The following is a 21137-nucleotide window of genomic DNA, read 5'->3' on the forward strand; positions in this document are numbered from 1 at the left end:
CTGACCTGTGTCCCGTTCTCTGCATAGGGAGAGTCACATTCCCGGCATTGGCACAGGTAATCCCAGGCAATATCCCGTGTCCAGTCTGTGGTGTAATCTGGACTCAACCCACTGTGCCTTGGGATTTAGGTGTAAAATGGGTATAATTCACCAAAACTAATGTCTATAATACAAAGCACAAACCCTCCAATGTCTGGTCACACAATCACCTGTACATGGGAAAATGCTGCCTATAATCATACTGACTCCAGAGTTAGACTGGTACTAGAGACCAGCACAGACAATAGTATTATTTAGGTTGGAAAAATCAGTCATATGTCACATAAATGGTTATAGCTATTCTATATAAAGTAGAGGTAACATAAATAACAAGTAAATGGACCTGATAATAGTTGTAATAGTTGGTGCTAATTATAAAACAGAAGTTATGAGTAACATCACTATTAATGTTTTATAGCAGATATAATAAAACTGTCCCTAGAACACACCTGAGTGACAGTGAGTTGGGCAGATACAGTGTTTGGGTTACTATCACCCTTTGTGATGCACCTGGGCTGTAGCACAGCTGGGAGCCTCTCACACATTCTTATAGCAATCTGTGCAAATGCAAATCCTAAAGAACAATCCACAGTTATTTACACAACATATGCAAATGATCAGCCAGCCAATCAGGAGGCACCAGCACCTACCTGCCCCACCCCACCAACCTCACATAAACCAGATGTCTCCCCTCTGCTCCCAGAGACTCAGACTGACTCTTATTGCAGAATAGATTGGATGTTACCAGCATCATTTTGTGAGAAACTTCCAGCAGATCCCAACATGAGCTGAGATCCCACCAACCACACCCAGGACTGAAGTGCACACTCCCCCGAGGTGAGATCCTATATACAGTGTAGAACTGATTACATTACTGTGATTTGTCCATTGAATTGTTGAATTTATCACTAAGACTTATAATCTATATAACTAATATACTGATTTACTAGTGATACTACTCATTGTATTGGTGATATCATAGCTGTACTATTGGAAAATGATGAATACTATGTCTAATTCTAGGTGTGTTTTTGCAAATACAATCTATGGGTAATACTGAGCTATACAGCACCTGATACACTAGAAGTGTAAGTGTGTGAGGAGAATGAGACCATTTTACACCTTGTCACCAGGTCTCTGGGCAATAGATTGGGGCCATAACTGACTAATCCATGTCTCTGACTTTCCCCAGGATACAATGGCCACCAGTACACATGACATGGAGCATGTCCTGGAGGAAATGGTTTCCTTTGCTTCCAAGGGCATCCAGGAGATAAAAGTAAAGGACATCTACCTTGTCATGAAGGAGCTGGGAGGAGGTGGTTATGCCTCAGTCTTCATGGTAAAGGACAGAAAAACAGGTCAGTATGGTCAGAAATTCAGTATCTTCCCCCATGGGACAATTTAGCCAATATTAAAACAGGGAGAATTTCCCAGGATGAACCATTAATAATAATGAAATATTACACACAGTAATAATACTCATTCCTACTGAATCACCTATGGTATTCTCTACCATGCCCAACAAGAGCATCCCACAGCCATCAAACATTCTTTGGAAACCCATCTCTTTATTAGTGCTAACCCTACTCTTACTAACCATACTAATATCCCCTCGCACCTACTCTACTCCCACCTATACCCTTTTACCACCAATACTGGTCATACTAATACACCTATATCACCCACTAATGTACAATCACACTTACCTAATTCAAATTGTACTATAAACTGAATTGCCACTTTATACTTAACCTACTCCCATGTATACTACTCACATTAATCCCCACTCACTACTATCCTAATCTCCACTCTCTGCCTATTTATAATTAGAATCATCTTTGTGCCCTCATATCCATTACTTGGCCTAATTTGTATACAAATCTAATTATGATTCTTTATTATCACAGATGTGAGGATGACACTGAAGGTCCTGGACAGGAAAAGGACAAATGAGGGAGGATTCCTCATGGAGTTCAGTATGTCCTTTCTCCTCTCATCTCATTCCAATATCATTGGCATTAGTGGGATTGCATTCAAGACCCGTGACCACTTTGCTTTTGCCCAAGAGCTGGCACCAGTGGGTGATTTGTTCTCTCTCATTCTGCCCCATGTAAGTAGAGGTCCTTTTACTGATTTTATATCAACTAGGTGCTTTTGAAACATTCATATATTGTAAGACATTAGTATGATGCTAAATCAGTGTATTTACTTCTTTCAGACTGGACTTCCAGAAGATGTGGTGAAGATATGTGCAGTGCAAATCTCCAGTGCACTGGAATTTATAGAGAGCAAAGGACTGGTGCATATGGACATCAAACCAGAGAATATTTTGGTGTTTGATCAGGAATGCCATTGTGTTAAGATAACTGACTTTGGTCTTGCACATATCAAGGGAAGAGTCATTCATACCAGGTCCGGTAGAGTCTCCTACATGGCCCCGGAGATGTGCCAACTTGCTGACAAGTATAGTTTGCTTGTAGACTCCACCCTTGATGTGTGGGCTTTTGGTGTAGTTCTTTACTGCTTGCTCACAGGAGAGTTTCCCTGGCAGATGGCACTACCCAGAGACAGAGAGTACAGTAGATTTGCTGAATGGCAAACCCACACTCCATCTGATGACTCTCGCTCACCATGGAGCAAGCTGACCACTGGAGTATGGAGGATGTTTAGTCATCTTTTAGCCATAGACTGTAATCAGAGAAGTAAAGCCACTGATGTCTTGATGTTCATGGATGAGACCGGTCAAGCAGAGAGGAGTAACAATAATATGGATGATGGTGAAGACACTTTTCCTATGGAATCAGAGCTCTCATGTGCTCAAGAGATGTCCAGTTCCAAAAAAGTAGTGTCTAACACTGCAACAGGCATGTCACACATCCCATCTGTGATCAGCTCCATGTCATCCCATTTGTCCACTGGTAGTGCTGGGTTACAGCATAAGGAGACACCAGACCCCCAGCAGGAACATGCACCAAATCCAGTGATACTTATGGAGGACGATATATACCTATATGTTGGGGCAGAGGTGGAAATTGGCTGAAAACACTCATCTGTATTATTCTGTCATGGCTCTGAGAGGACATCACACTCTCTCTCTTCCCATTTACCAGGTGAGTCATTGTCTTAAGGAATAATGGGTCTACTGGGCTCTGGAGATCGGGGCACTGGGTCATATGCAGAGTCCCCATATCAGAAGATATGATATATAAAGCTGTCCAACTTGTTTTTGTTCTAATCTATAATTTCTTTCTATGGTATTGTTTATAGTTGATAGTAAAGGATGACTCTCAGTGATACCAGTCTGCCCAGAGATATGTTTCTCATTCTGCTGCAGCAGCTTAAATCTGGTGCTATATAGTTATTATACAGTGTTTCTCTACAAAAATGTATTGTTTAAAATGGTTAATCTGAGCTTTGATGAGGTATTCAGGAACTTATTATTGCCATACTTTTATTAGTCAATCACACTAAAATATTTCTGTTTTTCCCAGGGGGTGTTAGACAGCAGATGACCAGAGCCCCATCTGGTGCATGTGGGTGTGATGTGTATAATTATCTGCAGTTACCCCTCCCATGCACTGCATGGTGCTCTTGGTAATTATGAATTGATGAGACTTCCCCCGAAGTTTCATTACACACCAGCAGAAGATCATGATACATGGTGTATTTACTACTGAAATATTACTGTTATTTCTATAATGAGAAATCTTATTCTACAAATGTATTATAGAGACTGGGGGCCTTATTCTGAGTTGCTCACTCGTTTCAATGTGGCCGCATCTATAGACTTTCAGCAAACTACTCTGGTGTCACGGGCTGCATACACATCTATGTACTTATGTCTGATTCTGTCTCATCTCAGTTTTTTCCCCATCCAGGGCCCCCCTCATATCTCCCTGGCAGCTGGCAGCAGACTGATGTCAGACTAGTGCCCAGATTCTACTGCTGCAATCAGTGTTGTGAGGTCTCCATTTTCTTGGCGATTTCCTCACTGTACATGGTAGCAGCTGCCATTTTCTGGCATTTTGTGTAGAGCTGAGACACCCGACGTGGGACCTTAGAGAGGTAAATATTAGAACACATGGGTGCAGGGTGTGTGGTGTGGGCCCCCTGGACCCAGAGGCCCATGTGCACAGCCCACCCTGCACCCATTATAAATATGCCCCTGCAGAGTTGCCATATTTATTAGGTGTGAGTGATGATAATAGTGATGTTGGCTGCTGTCATGGACAGATGGCTGGAATTGTGTGATCACAGATAGAACATGGCCGTATAGTTACATTATTTCCCATCTCCTGCACCTAGGATGGGTTGGGTGTCGCAGCTGGATCACCCTGATATGGTGTGTGTGTCTAATACAACTATGCTAATAATTTCTATGACTGAATAAAGAATATAAATGTCTACAATATTTTGTCTGGTGAATTATTTACAATTGAGATGAGAAATGTATGAAATAGTCCATATATTCCCCCAATTATGTGTTTTCTGTGTGTCCCAGTCATTATCAATTCTTACTGTGCCGGAGTTTTTGCCATTTCCTGTGTGGAGACATCTTTCTGAATATTTCAGCACAAAGATGGTGCCACCAGGTGAGTAGGCACTGCATGGGCGGCCATGGGGGTGAATGGTATTTTGGTTTATATAATTATATTCTTTAACATCAAACACCTTCCAGTATGTCCCCTGTGCCTTTCCCTCACTTTCTGCAAAGTAAACTGATTATGGGAATTTTAATTTTTCTCTTTTATTATTATTCCTTTGTGTAACATTGAAAAACACATTAAACTATACATAACAATCAGTGTCTTTCTGGGCATAACCAACTGTAATACCACCTCCTGCCTGGTGCTATAAGTAGCTGTTACATTTTATCCAGTATCACATCCATAATGGTCTAATCTGTAGGGAGACTGAATTCTATTATCCTGTAATTAATATGCTAATTAGGAGATACAGATGCTGGTTGGGAGTAACAGGATTTTCTATTCACCCACTTGGGTATAAATAAACACTATATACAATAGGTATAAATACTGTAATGGAAGGTGAGTGACCAGGCTGTTATATAACACCCGGCATTGCAGAGTCAGCCCATGGAATGTGAGAGCCCATTGTCCTGTTATTCATGTGCTAATGAGGAGATATTACAGCTGGGAGGGGTGTAACAGACGTTTCTATAAGTAATGATGGCTACACTCCGTCTTACACCATTCACCAAACCCTTATTCTGTATTTCCAACAATGACATCTTATCCATAGTAAATGACCACACGACACCATAGCTGGAGGGAAGAAAGTCTCATTTTATTCATCACTTCCACGAAGTTGGTGGCTTAGGAAAATAAACTGCAAATATACTAATCAGGGTGGGAGACCAAAGAGACAGATTCTTATACAATGTCATTTTTATCCCCCCTCAGATCTCCACCAATTCTCTGGGCCCTCGGACCTCCGTTTCTATGTGAGTAAAGCTGAGTACATACTATTCCATCTGTCACATGATATATAGTTCTGATGAGGTTTGGAATGATCTTGTATGGATTGTATAGTAGTGCGTGCACCCAATCGCTAGTACATACCGGCCGTTCGTCGTATCGACCCATCTGCTGTACTTCATAACAGATGGGCTGATTGATACAATACTGCTACATGTGCCGTCATACAACTCATCATACAATGTGTACTGTATGGATGGCACCATGTACTGTTACATTGAGTTGTCCCATTGACTTAGTATAGTGTGTACCCAATTTATATTGTAACCTGCATTAAAGTACCTTCACTGTAATGCCTTCATACACCAGCAGGGCTTATGACTAAAACACATATTACACAATGATCCCAATGCTATGGCGCTTATTCTGCATCATGCTTACTACAGATCACTGCTTTCTTATACCCCTTTTACACGGCTGCAAACACCCAGGTTACTGCCGGGATAACCCAGGTCATGGCTCAGTGAAATAAGGATAACAGAGCTTCAGTTACCCAGGAATCCAACCCAGCTACCTGAGGAAGACCCAGATAAATGAGTAACTCAGATTGTCTGACCTGTGTACCATTCTCTGCGTAGGGAGAATCACATTCCCGGCATTGGCACAGGTAATCCCAGGCAATATCCCTTGTCCAGTCTGTGGTGTAAACTGGGTTCAACCTGCTGTGACCTGGGATTTAGGTGTAAAATGGGTATAATTCACCTAAACTGGTGTCTATAATACAAAGCACAAACTCTCCAATGTCTGGTCACACTATCACCTGTACATGGGAAAATGCTGCCTATAATCATACTGACTCCGGTGTTAGACTGGTACTAGAGACCAGCACAGACAATAGCATTATTTAGGTTGGAAAAATCAGTCATATGTCACATTAATGGTTATAGCTATTCTATATAAAGTAGAGGTAACATAAATAACAAGTAAATGGACCTGATAATAGTGGTAATAGTTGGTGCTAATTATAAAAAAGCAGAGTTATGAATAACATCACTATTAACGTTTTATAATAGATATAATAAAACTGTACCTAGAACACACCTGAGTGACAGTGAGTTGGGGATATACAGTGTTTGGGTTACTATCACCCTTTGTGATGCACCTGGGCTGTAGCACAGCTGGGAGTCTCTCACACATTCTTATACCAATCTGTGCAAATGCAAATCCAAAAGAACAATGCAGTTATTTACACAACATATGCAAATGATAAGCCAGCCAATCAGGAAGCTCCAGCACCTACCTGCCCCACCCCACCTCTCTCACATAAACCTAATGTCTCCACTCTGCTCCCAGAGACTCAGACCGACTGTCTTATTGCAGTATAGATTGGACGTTACCAGTATCATTTTGTGAGAACCTTCCAGCAGAACCAACGTGAGCTGAGAACACCAACCACACCCAGGACTGAAGTGCTCACACTCCCCCCCAAGGTGAGATTCTATATACAGTGTAGAACTGATTACATTACTGTGATTTGTCCATTGAAATGTTGAATATATCACTAAGACTTATAATCTATTAAACTAATATACTGATTTACTAGTAATACTACTCATTGTATTATTGATATCAGAGGTACTATTGGGAAATGATTAATACTATGTTTTTGCAAAAACACACTTAGAATTAGACAATCTGTGGGTAACACTGAGCTATACAGCACCTGAGACACTAGAAGTATAAGTGTGAGGAGAATGAGACCATTTTACATCTTGTCACCAGGTCTCTGGACAATAGATTGGGGCCATAACTGACTAATACTAAAAGATCCATGACTGACTTTCCCCAGGATACAATGGCCACCGGTACATGTCACATGGAGCTTGTCCTGGAGGAAATGGTTTCCTTTGCTTCCAAGGGCCTCCAGGAGATAGAACTACAGGACATCTACCACGTCATGAAGGAGCTGGGAGGAGGTGGTTATGCCTCAGACTTCATGGTAAAGGACAGAAAAACAGGTCAGTGTGGTCAGAAATTCAGTATATTCCCCCATGGGACAATTTAGCAAATATTACAACAGGGAGAATTTCCCAGGATGAACCATTAATAATAATGCAATAGTACACACAGTAATGATACTCTTTCCTACTGAATCATCTATGGTATTCTCTACCATGCCCAACAAGAGCTTCCTACAGCCAACAAACCTTTAAACATTCTTTGGAAACCCATCTCTTTATTAGGGATTACCCTACTCACACTAACCATATTATTACCCCCTCGCACCTACTCTACTCCTACCTATACCCTTTTACCACCAATACTGGTCATACTAATAGACCTATATCACCCACTAATGTACAATCACACTTACCTAATTCAAATTGTACTATAAACTGAATTGCCACTTTATACTTAACCTACTCCCATGTAAACTACTCACATTAATCCCCACTCACTACTATCCTAATCTCCACTCTATGCCCACTTCTAATTATAATCATCTTTGTGCCCTCACATCTATTACTTGGCCTAATTTGTATACAAATCTAATTATGATTCATTATCATCACAGATGTGAGGATGGCACTGAAGGTCCTGGACAGGAAAAGGACAACTAAGAGAAGATTCCTCATGGAGTTCAGTATGTCCTTTCTCCTCTCATCTCATCCCAATATCATTGGCATTAGTGGGATTACATTCAAGACCCGTGACCACTTTGCTTTTGCCCAGGAGCTGGCACCAGTGGGTGATTTGTTCTCTCTCATTCTGCCCCATGTAAGTAGAGGTCCTTTTACTGATTTTATATCAACTTGGTGCTTTAGAAACATTTATATATTGTAAGACATTAATATGATGCTAAATCAGTGTATTTACTTCTTTCAGACTGGACTTCCAAAAGACGCGGTGAAGAGATGTGCAGTGCAGATCTCCAGTGCACTAGAATTTATAGAGAGCAAAGGACTGTTTCATCTAGACATCAAACCAGTGAATATTTTGGTGTTTGATCAGGAATGGCATTGTGTTAAGATAACTGACTTTGGTCTTGCACTTATCAGTGTCTCCTACATGGCCCTGGAGATGTGCCAACTTGTTGACAAGGATAGTTTGCTTGTAGACTCCACCCTTGATGTGTGGGCTTTTGGTGTAGTACTTTACTGCTTGCTCACAGGAGAGTTTCTCTGGCAGGTGGCACTACCCAGAGACAGAGAGTATAGTAGATTTGCTTAATGGCAAACCCACACTCCATCTAATGACCCTCCTTCACCATGGAACAAGCTGACCACTGGAGCACGGAGGATGTTTAGACATCTTTTGGCCATAGACTGTAATCAGAGAAGTAAAACCACTGATGTCTTGATGTTCATGGATGAGACCTGGCAAGCAGAGTGGAGCTACAATAATATGGATGATGCTAAAGATACTTCTCCTGTGGAATCAGAGCTCTCATGTGCTCAAGAGATGTCCAGTTCCAGCAAAGAAGTGTCTAACACAGCAACAGACCCATCACACAGCAGTAAGTCCATCCTTTCTGTTATCATCCCCATGTCATTCCATTTGTCCACTGGTAGTGCTAGGTTACAGCGTAAGGAGACACCAGACCCCCGGCAGGAATATGCACCAACTCCTGTAATACTTGAGGACGATATATTCCTTCATGTTGGGGCAGAGATGGAATTGGCTGAAAACACTCATCTGTATTATTGTGTCATGGCTCTGAGAGGACATCATACTCACTCTCTTCCCATTTACCAGGTAAGTCATTGTTTTAAGGAATAATGGGTCTACTGGGCTCTGGGGATCGGGGCATTGTGTTATTGGCAGAGTCCTCATATCAGAAGATATATGATATATAAAGCTGTCCAACTTGTTTGTGTCCTTATTTATAATTTCTTTCTATGGTGTTGTTTATAATTGATTGTAAAGGATGACTCTCAGTAAATACGAGTCTGCCCTGAGATATGTTACTCATTCTGCTGCAGCAGCTTAAATCTAGTGCTATATAGTTATTATACAGTGTTTCTCTACAAAAATATATTCGTTAAAATGGTTAATCTGAGCTTTGATGAGCAGCTGGATCACCCTGATATGGTGTGTGTGTCTAATACAACTATGCTAATAATTTCTATGACTGAATAAAGAATATAAATGTCTACAATATTTTGTCTGGTGAATTATTTTCAGTTGAGATGAGAAATGTATGAAATAGTCCATATATTCCCCCAATTATATGTTTTCTGTGTGTCCCAGTCATTATCAATTCTTACTGTACCAGAGTTTTTGCCATTTACTGTGTGGAGACATCTTTCTGAATATTTCAGCACAAAGATGGCGCCACCGGGTAAGTACAGGGAGAGTAGGCACTGCATGGGCGGCCATGGGGGTGAATGGTATTTTGGTTTATATAATTCTGTTCTATAACATCAAACACATTGCAGTATGTCCCCTGTGCCTTTCCCTCATGTTCTGCTAAGTATGAAAACGGCCGCGCACTGCACACCCGGCACCCTTTGTCGAAGCCAGATGATTGGCTGAGACAGATTCTGTTAAAATCAAAATCTGCATGACACCATTTTGCGACTGGCAACAAGACGCCATTTTGCGAATGGTCGCCCAAAGCCATTTTAGCGAACCTCACACAATATCAGTACACACGGTGATATTATTTAGCGTCGTGCAATTCCCACGCAATGAAACACTGTTAAAAGTCCTCTTTATATAAATACATACATTTATTACAACATATAATATGAACCATCCTGCAAAGCACGTACCATGGCGTACTCCACAAACACTTAGTCGCACAACGCTAACTAGCATCTTTTCTTAATATCGTTACACTTACATAAAAAGTTTCCCTAGCATTAAGGTTAATATTCAAGGTTATATTCATTATTAATTATGTTATGAAGTGACTGCATTTGATATCTAAGGTTTAGTACATGATAAGCAGACTGTGTTTGGTGCTATTCTAAACCACTGTTTATTTGCAGACTTCTGGTTCCATTGGCGAGGAAATCGCAGCATGCATCTGCGAATTATGGATCATAGAGAGATAGACACTGAAATGTACTCTGTAATGTGATGTTTATTAGCCAGTTTAGACTTGTTATTCGGTGGGAAAATGGACACAAAGGGCTGTTGGTGGCTGAACTATTACAATACAAACTGACCTATGAACTGTATAGTAACAGAAGAACCAGGAAGAAGAACCAATGGGATTATGCCAACTTGTTCTATTGTATTGCCTATCTCTGTAAGGGTACATAAGCAAGCACTCTGAATCTGATAGTTAGTCATCTTTCTTTTGATGGAGGTTTCATAGTTGATGCTGGGAAATCTGGATCCAGAGCGCATGTATCAACTGTACCTAGTGATTGTACAATTTGTTTGTGGTAATTGTATTTATATCACAGCATGTAACTATCTGCTTTTTGGTGAATATCTTTTTGTGCTTTGGAACCACAATCAAAGGCTGGAAAGCAATTATTTCTTGTGTGACTTACAACGCTATATAGCGACATTTAGGATGTATAGACCATTAGGAATTCATACCATAGAATTACTTACCTCTCCAAAGTACCACGCCGGCACGGGGATCTGGCGATGTAAAAATGACTAGAAAATGGCAACTGCGGCCATTGTCCTGTTTGCGCATGCGCAGTACAAGGAAAATGGCCACTGCGGCCATTTTCCTGGTGACCAGTGCATCCTCTAATGCCCAGTCTCAATAACTCTGGTGCTGGCCACACACAGTTCAGTGCACTGCCGGCCACCGGACAGAGAGGAGGAGGCCCGTGTCGGAGACTGCACACGGGCCCCTCCTCTCTAGAAACACCCCTGACTATGACCAATTGCTTTGAGCAAGGATATTCCACGCCCGATTATTAGTAAATTTCTGTGTTGTGTTGTCTTCTATTGAACATACTTGTGAGTTGGTTTGGCCTATGTTGGTGAACAATACTGTGTGAGGTGGTCAAAACTGACTGGAAATTAGTGAAAAATAATGTTATTGATGTTAATAATTCTGTAGGAACAAAAGCAAAAAGCCCAAATTATGTGTCCTTAGCAGTTATCAATTTTTTAAAACAATTACAGATTCAAAACCAAAACACGCAAAGGCAGTTTTGGCAAAACCAAATCCAGATCCTAAACACAAAGGATATACAGATACAAGACCAAAACACGGGGGTCGGCAAACATCCCTAGTTATGACGGCTGTGCTCGCGGACAGATGGCCGGAGCGGTGCTGTCACATTAGGATTCCGTTTGCAGCATAATTTCAGCATCAGGCTCTTAATCTCTTGTATCAGTATCGCAGCTAGATCACCCTGATATGGTTTGTGTGTGGGGCCTATGTATCACAGCTTAATGAGAGAGACAATTGTGAGATGTAAATCACCAACCAATCAGCTTCTACCTTACATTTTATAGGCTGTGTTTGACAGTTAGGAGCTGATTGGTTAATACTTTTTCTCTCTCAATTTTTCATCTTTTATCAAGCTTTGATACATAGGCCCCTTATTGTCTAATACAACTATTTTATTCATTTCTAGGACTGAATAAAGAATATAATTGTCTACAATTTTTGGTCTGGTGATTTATTTTAAATTGAGATGAGAAATATATGATATAGTCCATTTATTCCCCTAATTATGTGTTTTCTGTGTGTCCCAGTCAATCACCTCTAATTTCTACTGCTGCACTGATAATGGACTCTCTGGCTTAATAGCGCTCAGGCTTCTTTTTGTGTGTACCAGAGTTTTTGCCATTTCCTGTGTGGAGACATCTTTCTGAATATTTCACCACAAAAATGGCGCCACCGGGTGAGTACAGGGAGAGTAGGCACTGCATGGGTGGCCATGGGAGTAAATGGTATTTTGGTTTTATAATTCTGTTCTGTAACATCAAACACATTCCAGTATGTCCCCTGTGCCTTTCCCCCATGTTCTTCTAAGTAAACTGATTATGTGAATTTTAATTTTTCTCTTATATTATTAAGTTCTAAAACATTGAAAAACACATTAAACTATACATAACAAATCAGTGTCTTTCTGGGCATAACCAACTGTAATACCACCTCCTGTAACAGGATTTTCTATTCACCCACTTGTGTATAAATAAACACTATATACAATAGGTATAAATACTGTAATGGAAGGTGAGTGACCAGGCTGTTATATCGCACCCGGCATTGCAGAGCCAGCCCTGGGAATGTGAGGGCCCATTGTCCTGTTATTCATGTGCTAATGAGGAGATATTACAGCTGGGAGGGGTGTAACAGACGTTACTATAAGTAATGATGGCTACACTCCAAGTTACACCATTCACCAAACCCTTATACTGTATTTCCAACAATGACATCTTATCCATAGTAAATGACCACACAACACCATAGCTGGAGGGAAGAAAGTCATTTTATTCATCACTTCCATGAAGTTGGTGACTTAGGAAAATAAACTGCAAATATACTAATCAGGGTGGGAGACCAAAGAGACCAATTCATATAGAATGTCATTTTATCCTCCCTCAGATCTCTGCCCATTCTCTGGGCCCTCGGACCTCCCTTTCTATGTGAGTAAAGCTGGGTACCTACTATTCCATCTGTCACACGATATATAGTTCCGACGAGGTTTGGAATGATCTCGTATGGATCATATAGTAGTGCGCGCGCTCGCTCATGCATACCAGCCATTCATCGTATCGTCCCATCTCCTGTACTTCATAACAGATGGGCTGATTGATACAATGTTGCTACATGTGCCGCCATACACAACAACGAGTTGTCCCAGTGACTTAGTATAGTGTGTACCCAGCTTATATTGTAACCTGCATTAAACTACCTTCTTTGTAATGCCTTCATACACCATCAGGGCTTATTACTAAACACGTATTACACAATGATCCCAATACTATGGCGCTTATTCAGCATCGTGCTCACAGGGAGAGCTTTCTTATACCCCTTTCACACGGCTGCAAAAACCCAGATTACTGCTAGGATAACCCAGGTCATGGCTCAGTGTAATAAGGATAACAGAGCTTCAGTTACCTGGGAATCCAACCTAGCTTCCTGAGGAAGACCCAGATAAATGAGTAACTCGGATAGTCTGACCTGTGTCCCATTCTCTGCATAGGGAGAGTCACATTCCCGGCATTGGCACAGGTAATCCCAGGCAATACCCCGTGTCCAGTCTGTGGTGTAAACTCGGTTAAAGCTGCTATGGACTCTGTGACCTGGATTTAGGTGTAAAATGTGCATAATTTACCTAAACTTGTGTCTATAATGCAAAGCACAAACCCTCCAATGTCTGGTCACACAGTCACCTGTACATGGGGAAAATGCTGCCTATAATCATACTAACTCCAGTGGTATACTGGTACTAGAGACCAGCACAGACAATAGTATTATTTAGGTTGAAAAACCAGTCATACGTCACATAAATGGTTATAGCTATTCTATATAAAGTAGAGGTAACATAAAGAGGGCCGAAACTAGGATATCCGTCACCCGATGCATGGCAGCAATTTTGCACCCCCCTCCCTTCCGGTACCTGGATTTTGTCCTTGCTCCTCCATAAGGCAGTGTACTACTCAGACATCCCTGGTATAGTGACTCACATTATTCCACACACCATAATGCCACACACTGTAATGCCTATTACTAAAGTGCCACTTACTTATTTGCCCAACACCATTTTATATCCCACAGTAAGGCTTCTAATGACTTTAAAATTACCTGCTCGTTGCCAGGGGTTAAATGCTCGTTGCTATGGGGTTTCATGCTCATTGCCAGGGGTGCCATGCTCGTTGCCAGGGGAGCCATGCTCGTTGCCATGGGGTTACATGCTCATTGCCAGGGGTTTACATGGTCGTTGCCAGGGGTGCTATGCTCATTGCCAGGGGATTTCATGGGAGAAGATGCATCTTTCAGCATCTTCTCCCAGCAGCGCCAGCGTTCCCGACACTTCCGGGAATGCTGTGTGCATTGCGCTCTGCTAACAGACACTAGAGACTTACTTTAAATTTAGAATCAGTATTGCGGCAGCCGTGGATGATGATGGCAGCAGTGTATTATAAGCACTAAGTGTATTAGAACACCAAGTGTAATTTATGTAACAGTTATACAACAGTTGAACAAACGTTGAACAACATCTAAGACCAGGTAATTACAATATCATTACTTAACATTAGTTTGTTTTGTATATTTTCCAAAGTTTTGAGAAAAAACAATGTATCAAAAACTTCTCTTAATAATCTCACTCCATGGCATCATCTCTAAGACTACTACATCCTTTACTCTCCCTGCAGCTCATCCTTCTGTACATATTGCTGCCTCATTAATCTACTCTCCTCTTACACACACACATGAGCTTTTACCTTATCTATACACACTGACAAAAACATCCACAACCTGTCAGCAGAAAAAAAAATTTCAGACAAATCCAGCAACTATATTTATATTTCTATTCTGCTGCTTCTATTAGCTGGTGACATATCACCAAATCCATGCCCAACCCACTTGCCACACCCACGACAAACTATAAATCCAGCTAACCTCAAACATGGCGTGCCTCCCTTCACCCTCCAAGTCACTAAAATGTGCGTTATGGAATGCACGCTCTGTCTGCAATAAGCTAACATCCATCCATGACCTCTTTATTTCAACTAACCTCAACCTTCTGGCAATAACAGAAAAATGGCTCACACAAATCAGACACTGTCTCCCCTGCTGCACTTTCATATGGTGACCTACACTTCTCACACACCTCCAGGCCGGGTAATTGTAAAGGAGGTGGGGTAGGAATATTACTCTCCCAATCTTTCACATACACAGTTCTCCCACAGGTACCGTCACTCACATTTACATAATTTGAAGTACATTCTACCAGGACTTTCACCCCTTTCTCTCTATGAGTTGCTGCTATCTATCGCCCACCTGGGCCAGCCCAACAATTTCTGGAACATATTTCTGCTTGGCTCCCTCACTTCCTATCCCCAGACATCTCCACCATCATTATGGGTGACTTCAATATCCCCATTGACTGTCCACAATCGCCTCATGCCTCCAGACTACTCTCTATAACCTCCTCGCTTGGCCTCTCCCAATGGACCGACTCCTCTACTCATCAGGAGGGCCACTGCCTTGATCTTGTATTTACCAGACTATGCTCAGTTTCTGATTTCACTAATTCTCCTTTCCCTCTCTCAGATCACAACCTTATCACCTGCACAGTCTCCTCCATTACATCAAACTCTATGTCATTGAAATTACCCAAGCCTCCTAAAACCCGTAGAAATATTAATGCTATTGACTTTCAACAACTAACTACCTCTCTACAACATCAACTCTCACCAATTTCTGCATTCACTTCTCCTGAGACGTCAACCGTGGCATTCTAACTTAACAAGACATCTACAAAAACTCTCACGTAAAGTAGAACATCAGTGGGGAAAGTCTCGTACTCCAAGTGACTTCCTCACATATAATACTACTATCTACAACTCTCGTGCTGCTCTGGACGCTGCCAAACAAACATATTTTCAATCTCTTATCTCTGCTCAAGCCTCTAAACCCAAGCGACTTTTTAAATACATTTAAACTGCTTCTTACCCATCCCTCTCCCAACCCACCTGCTACTATCAATGCACATGATCTTGCTTCCTATTTTAAGGACAAGATTGATAAGATCTGAAATGAAATAGTATGCTCTCCCTCAGCTAGTGACCTGCTCAATTCCCTACCTGAACCCTCTGGCTCATTCTCTTCATTTGACCTCACAAACGAAGATGAAGTATCTACACTATTGTCATTCTCCTACTCTGTTACCTCTCCTCTAGATCCTATACCCTCACAACTTAGTAAAAGCTCTGTCTCCTGTGCTCATTCCAACTCTAACTAAAATCTGTAATCTCTCTCTCACTACTGGCATCTTTCCATCACTGTTCAAGCATGCAGTGATTGCTCCTATTCTGAAAAAACAAAATTCTGACCCCAACACTCTCTCAAATTACTGTCCTATCTCCCAGCTCCCATGCCTCTCCAAGCTGCTTGAGAGACTTGGCTACACCTGCCTCACACACTTTCTAAACTCACACAACTTATTGGACCCACTTCAGTCCGGCTTTCATTCCCAACACTCCACAGAGACAGCACTGACTAAGGTAGTAAATAATCTGGTCACTGCCAAGGCTAAAGGCCATTACTCACTCCTAATTCTTCTAGATCTCTCTTTTGACACTGTTGACCACTCTCTCCTCATACAAACACTACAAACCCTAGGTCTTAAGGACACAACCCTTTCATGGTTCTCTTCCTAAATATCTGATCGCTCTTTTACTGTTCATTTTTCTGGCTCTGCCTCCTCTTCGCTACCTCTATCAGTTGGAGTACCGCAAGGCTCTGTCTTAGGTCCTTTGCTATTCTCAATCTATACCACCTCTCTTAGCAAACTAATCCGCTCTTTTGGATTTTAGTGCCACTTGTATGCAGATGATACTCAAATCTACCTATCCTCCTCAGATTTATCACCATCTGTATTGGTCCGTGTCACTGAATGTCCTTCTGCCATTTCATCTTGGACGTCATCTCACCACCTGAAACTTAATATTTCTAAAACAGAATTAATTATATTTCCACCGGCAATGGTTGATAACTCGACAATCCATCCTGCTCCACAAGCTCACTGCCTAGGTGTCATCCTTGACTCTGAACTGTCTTTTGTTCCCCACATTCAATCTGTCTCAAAATCATATTACATACATCTAAAAAACTTATCCAAAATTCGACCATCTCTCACACAAGACACTGCAAAAACTCTAATCCATGCACTCATTATTTCCCGCATTGACTATTGCAATAGTCTCTTTACTGGCCTTCCCAAAAACAGGCTATCGCCATTACAATCCATTATTAATTTATCTGCAAGGCTTATCGTCCTTGCCAAACTTTCATCATCTGCTGCCCCGCTCTGTCAGTCCCTCCATTGGTTGCCGGTCTTCTACCGTATTCAATACAAAATACTTTTACTTACACATAAGGCCATTAACCAAACCACACCAACATACATCTCTTCACTCATCTCAAATTATCTCCCAACCCGACCTCTCCATTCAGCACAAGATCTGCGTCTCTCATCCCCACGCATTACTTGCTCCCATTCACGGTTACAGGACTTTCTTCGGACAGCACCCACTCTATGGAATGCCTTACCAAGCACAGTAAGACTTACATCTAGTTTCCAATCCTTCAAGTGTTCCCTGAAAACCCACCACTTCAGGCAAGCTTATCAGATTCCAGAACCGCCCACAGAACCTTCATAGCTTCCATGTCTAATTACATACCCTTTCACAGTCCAAACACAATCTCACACACTGTCTTTCTTTCACATCCTCCTGACATTTGTCCGACATTCCTGTGTGACTGGATCATGCAGCCAACCAAGAAACTCTGCAGTCTGGCTGGACCAAATTGCAATATATAGCACCTATCCTTGTGTATGCCTATTTCCTTATAGATTGTAAGCTTGCGAGCAGGGCCTTCCTACCTATATATCTGCCTGTTATTAACCAGTTTTGTTCTAATAATGTTCCAATTGTAAAGGGCAACAGAATATGCTGCGCTATATAAGAAACTGTTAATAAATAAATAAATACAGGTCCAGTAGGACCTCTAGCATTTGTCTCCTCTTTGGCAGCAGCCATTTTTTTCGGATGGCTGAGTCAGCTTTTTTTCACCCCCCCTCGCAATCCACACCCAATGCATGTGCACCTCTAGACCCCCCCCCCCCCCCAGTTGTGGCCACTTTCATAAATAACAAGTAAATGGACCAAATAATAGTGGTAATAGTTGGTCCTAATTTTAAAATAGCAGAGTTATGAATAACATGAATATTAATATTTTATAACAGATATATTAAAGCTGAACATAGAACACACCTGAGTGACAGTGAGTTAGGCAGATACAGTGTTTGGGTTACTATCACCCTTTGTGATGCACCTGGGCTGTAGCACAGCTGGGAGTCTCTCACACATTCTTATAGCAATCTGTGCAAATGCAAATCCTAATGAACAATGCAGTTATTTACACCACATATGCAAATGATCATCCAGCCAATCAGGAGGCTCCGGCACCTACCTGCCGCACCCCACCTCCCTCACATAAACCAGATGTCTCCCCTCTGCTCTCACAGACTCAGACTGACTCTTATTGCAGACTAGATTGGACGTTACCAGCATCATTTTGTGAGAAACTTCCAACAGATCCCAACGTGAGCTGAGATCCCACCAACCACACTCAGGACTGAAGTGCACACTCCCCCGAGGTGAGATTCCTATATACAGTGTAGAACTGATTACATTTCTGTGATTTGTCCATTGAATTGTTGAATATATCACTAAGACTTATAATCTATATAACTAATATACTGATTTACTAGTGATACTACTTATTGTATTGGTGATATCATAGCTGTATATTGGGAAATGATGAATACTATGTATTTGCTAATAAATACTTAGAATTAGACAATCTGTGGGTAATACTGAGCTATACAGCACCTGAGACACTAGAAGTATAAGTGTGTGAGGAGAATGAGACCATTTTACACTTTGTCACCAGGTCTCTGGGCAAAAGATTGGGGCCATAACTGACTAATACTAATAGATCCATGTCTCTGACTTTCCCCAGGATACAATGGCCACCATTACACATGACATGGAGCGTGTCCTGGAGGAAATGGTTTCCTTTTCTTCCAAGGGCCTCCAGGAAATAGAACTAAAGGACATCTACCACATCCTGAAGGAGCTGGGAGGAGGAGGTTATGCCTCAGTTTTCATGGTAAAGGACAGAAAAACAGGTCAGTATGGTCAGAAATTCAGTATCTTCCCCCATGGGATATTTCAGCCAAGATTACAACAGGGAGAATTTCCCAGTATGAACAATTAATATTTATGCAAAAATACACACAGTAATAACACTCATTCCTACTGAATCACCTATGGTATTCTCTACCATGCCCAAAAAGAGCCTCCCATAGCCATCAAACCTTTAAACATTCTTTGGAAATCCATCTCTTTATTAGAGCTTACCCTACTCTAACTAATCATACTAATACCCCCTCGCATCTACTCTACTCCCACCAATACCATTTTACCACCAATACTGGTCATACTAATACACCTATATCACCCACTAATGTACAATCACACCTACCTAATTCAAATTGTACTATAAACTGAAATGCCACTTTACTTAACCTACTCCCATGTATACTACTCACATTTATCCCCACTCACTATTATCCTAATCTCTACTCTGTGCCCAATTCTTATTAGAATAATCTTTGTGCCCTCATATCTATTACTTGGCCTAATTTGTATACAAATCTAATTATGATTCTTTATTAACACAGATATCAGGATGGCACTGAAGGTCCTGGACAGGAAAAGGACAACTAAGAGAAGATTCCTCATGGAGTTCAGTATGTCCTTTCTCCTCTCATCTCATCCCAATATCATTGGTATTAATGGGATTGCATTCGAGACCTGTTACCTCTTTGCTTTTGCCCAGGAGTTGGCACCAGTGGGTGATTTGTTCTCTCTCATTCTGCCCCATGTAAGTAGAGGTCCTTGTACTGATTTTATATCAACTTTGTGCTTTAGAAACATGTATATATTGTAAGACATTAATATGATGCAAAATCTGTGTTTTTACTTCTTTTAGACTGGACTTCCAGAAGATGCGGTGAAGAGATGAGCACGGTAGATCTCCAGTGCACTAGAATTTATAGAAAGCAAAGGACTGGTGCATCTGGACATCAAACCAGAGAATATTTTGGTGTTTGATCAGGAATGGCATTGTGTTAAGATAACTGACTTTGGTCTTGCACTTATCAAGGGAAGAGTCATTCATACCAGGTGCGGTAGTGTCTCCTACATGGCCCCGGAGATGTGCCAACTTGCTGACAAGGATAGCTTGCTTGTAGACTCCACCCTTGATGTGTGGGCTTTTGGTGTAGTCCTTTACTGCTTGCTCACAGGAGAGTTTCCCTGGCAGGTGGCACTACCCAAAGATAAAGAGTACAGTAGATTTGCTGAATGGCAAACCCACACTCCATCTGATGACCCTCCCTCACCATGGAACAAGCTGACCACTGGAGTATTGAGGATGTTTAGTCATCTTTTAGTCATAGACTGTTAAAGAGAGAAGTAAAGCCACTGATGTCTTGATGTTTATGGATGAGATCTGGCAAGCAGAGAGGAGTAACAATAATATGGATGATGCTAAAGACACTTCTCCTGTGGAATCAGAGCTCTCATGTGTTCAAGAGATGTCCAATTCCAAAAAAGTAGTGTCTAACACTGCAACAGGCACATCACACACATCTGTGATCAGCTCCATGTCATCCCATTTGTCCACTGGTAGTGCTGGGTTACAGCATAAGGAGACACCAGACCCCCGGCAGGAACATGCACCAAATGCAGTGATACTTATGTAGGACAATATATTCCTACATGTTGGGGCAGAGGTGGAAATTTGCTGAAAACACTCATCTGTATTATTCTGTCATGGCTCTTAAAGGACATCATACTCACTCTCTTCCCATTTACCAGGTGAGTCATTGTTTTAAGGAATAATGGGTCTAATAGGCTCTGGGC

At 41.5% G+C, this 21137-nt stretch overlaps 2 protein-coding genes across 2 annotated transcripts; both read left to right on the plus strand.

The window, feature by feature from the left end:
- The first annotated feature begins 7335 nt into the window (after window positions 1-7335).
- LOC148477364 (serine/threonine-protein kinase SBK1-like) lies at window positions 7336-8711 on the plus strand. Its single transcript, XM_088456845.1, has 3 exons — window positions 7336-7498; window positions 8056-8258; window positions 8367-8711. Exons 1-3 carry the CDS (start codon window positions 7336-7338, stop codon window positions 8709-8711), a joined length of 711 nt encoding a protein of 236 aa, XP_088312971.1.
- Window positions 8712-8780: 69 nt separating this feature from the next.
- Window positions 8781-20679, plus strand: LOC148477365 (serine/threonine-protein kinase SBK1-like). Its single transcript, XM_088456846.1, is given in 4 exon segments — window positions 8781-9236; window positions 19168-19336; window positions 19892-20094; window positions 20203-20679. Coding segments are annotated over 4 exon segments (1305 nt in total).
- Window positions 20680-21137: the final 458 nt, after the last annotated feature.

This window comes from Taudactylus pleione, unplaced genomic scaffold, assembly GCF_031769625.1.
Source record: "Taudactylus pleione unplaced genomic scaffold, aTauple2 ptg000722l, whole genome shotgun sequence".
In the NCBI taxonomy this organism is placed as follows: domain Eukaryota; kingdom Metazoa; phylum Chordata; class Amphibia; order Anura; family Myobatrachidae; genus Taudactylus; species Taudactylus pleione.